Here is a 1,884-nt window from a genome sequence, read left to right as displayed (position 1 = left end):
CACATCTCCTTCCTCAATGGGGTGTGAAGTAAGACACAACACTCCAGGTCTTATGTTTCTCTTTCTGTACCCAGTAACTCCGCAAGCGCAGATTCCTAGGTAGCTCAAACCGCTTCGTAGAGTAACTAACGCTCATCTACATCGATAAGGCCCCATGAGGTAAGACGAGGCCATAAGACGTCATCAGTAGCAGAGACGATGAAGATGAAGAAGAAGACACTTACATCCTCTCTGCAAGGAAGACATCTGAAGATTTCAGATGAAGGAAAGGGGATATGTAAGAAGAATCCGACGTTGGCTTTGCGAACTTTTCTCGCGATATGCATCGGAGCCAGAAGAAGATGATAGTCATGCACCCATATCATATCCGATTCGTGGGCATGTCGAAGTACCGCATCGGCCCACAGTTTGTTCACAGCTTGATAGCATGACCAGAGCTCTGTATCAAAAGGGACTTGTGTTTTGGAGTCGAGAATCACCACATTATGAAAGAGAGGCCAAAGAAACATATGACAGAAAACCTGATATTGATGGAACTGCGTTTTCTCCGGAAAGATCGGGACACAATCGTAAGGACGTAGAAAGTCGATAAGTTCCTGTTGTTCTAGCTCATCGTCAACCTCGACTCCTGGCCACCCAATGAAACGGACAGGTAACCTTGTCTTATTACGTAACTGATAAAGGGATGGGAGAAGCGCACTCTTACTCGGGCGAACCTCGAAGGTCCCCCTACTACTACGAAGAGGTGGAGGGGAATGTGCTGCATTGGCTCCTGAACGATATGAAGAAATAGCTGCTGACGGAGAATAAGTTGAAAAGCCTAACACCGGAGACCCACGAGGAGCCTCATGACTTCCTTCTCCAAATAAAAAACGCCCCACTCCGCCTCCTTCTTCACTACTAGAGAAAGTACTACAACCCCCGCTCTTGGTGTTCTTGTCTACGGCATCGGAAGCTTGTCCATCAGAAGAAGAAGGGCACGCAGCCCCTGACGGAGACGGACGTGTATTTGGAGACGAGGAGACGCGCCCTCCAGCTGGACTATGCTGCTGATCTTCCTGAGGATGTTGACGAGTAGATGAAATCGGTAGAATAGACCCAGCATCAAGTCCTTGGCTCTCTCGACACACTTCGGGGTCTCCTGTACTTGCTCCTCCTCCTAACACACATGATAGAAGAAAGGAGGACAGGAAGGCGTCATTTCTTCGTCAGAAAGGCTCTCTCTAGTTCTCTCTATCATGCCTAACTACTTCGTTCCTTCTATCGCGTCCACTTAGGCATGTCTCATCTACACACCTCTTGAAGTAGCAGATATACATACCTTCGCCCTCTGTAGCAACTCCGCCCTTCACACAGTGGCAAATAAGATGAAACTTACCAGCTTCAGGAGAGAGATCTCCCCCTCTTCCTACTTCGGCCTCTGCAGCTGTCTGTGGTTGGTTAATATAGCCGCTCGCAGCCGCGTGAGACGATGAAGAGATCAAGGAGGGACCTACGCATCCCTCCCGCAAACTAAAAGGAGAAGCAGGAGAAAAGAATTCACCAGGAGGTGGAGAAGGCGACGGAGAAGAAGGAGACAGAGAGACAGGCGGAGGTGGAGGAGAGGGACTACTGCTAGTACTCACACAACCACTTCCATACAATGAAGATGATACAGATGAGGGGAATGCTTGGTCAGGAGAAGATGCTGCCGGGGCCCCTGAAACTCGGACAACACGGAGAGGTAAGTCTAAAGCAAGAACAACTAAAGTATCATTCTCATCTATGGCAGGTTCTTCTTCCTGGATAGCCAAGACGCGATTCCTCGCTTCTGTCTCCTCTTTGTCTGCAGCCGTTACAGAGACCTGTAAAGCAATAGAGAAGAGAGAAGGCTATTCCACTCAT

At 48.9% G+C, this 1,884-nt stretch overlaps 1 protein-coding gene across 1 annotated transcript; it reads right to left on the bottom strand.

Annotated features, from left to right (window-relative positions):
* Positions 1 to 224: 224 nt before the first annotated feature.
* On the bottom strand, positions 225 to 1,844 carry CSUI_011388 (trehalose; the record flags this gene model as incomplete). The annotated part of the gene is made up of 2 exons (XM_068071487.1): positions 225 to 1,159; positions 1,379 to 1,844. Coding segments are annotated over 2 exons (1,401 nt in total), but the record flags the coding sequence as incomplete, so codon positions are not given.
* Positions 1,845 to 1,884: the final 40 nt, after the last annotated feature.

This window comes from Cystoisospora suis (assembly GCF_002600585.1).
Source record: "Cystoisospora suis strain Wien I chromosome Unknown contig_11234, whole genome shotgun sequence".
Lineage (NCBI taxonomy): Eukaryota > Apicomplexa > Conoidasida > Eucoccidiorida > Sarcocystidae > Cystoisospora > Cystoisospora suis.
The sequence above is the reverse complement of the archived record's forward strand: the minus strand, read 5'-3'. Positions and strand labels throughout refer to the sequence as shown.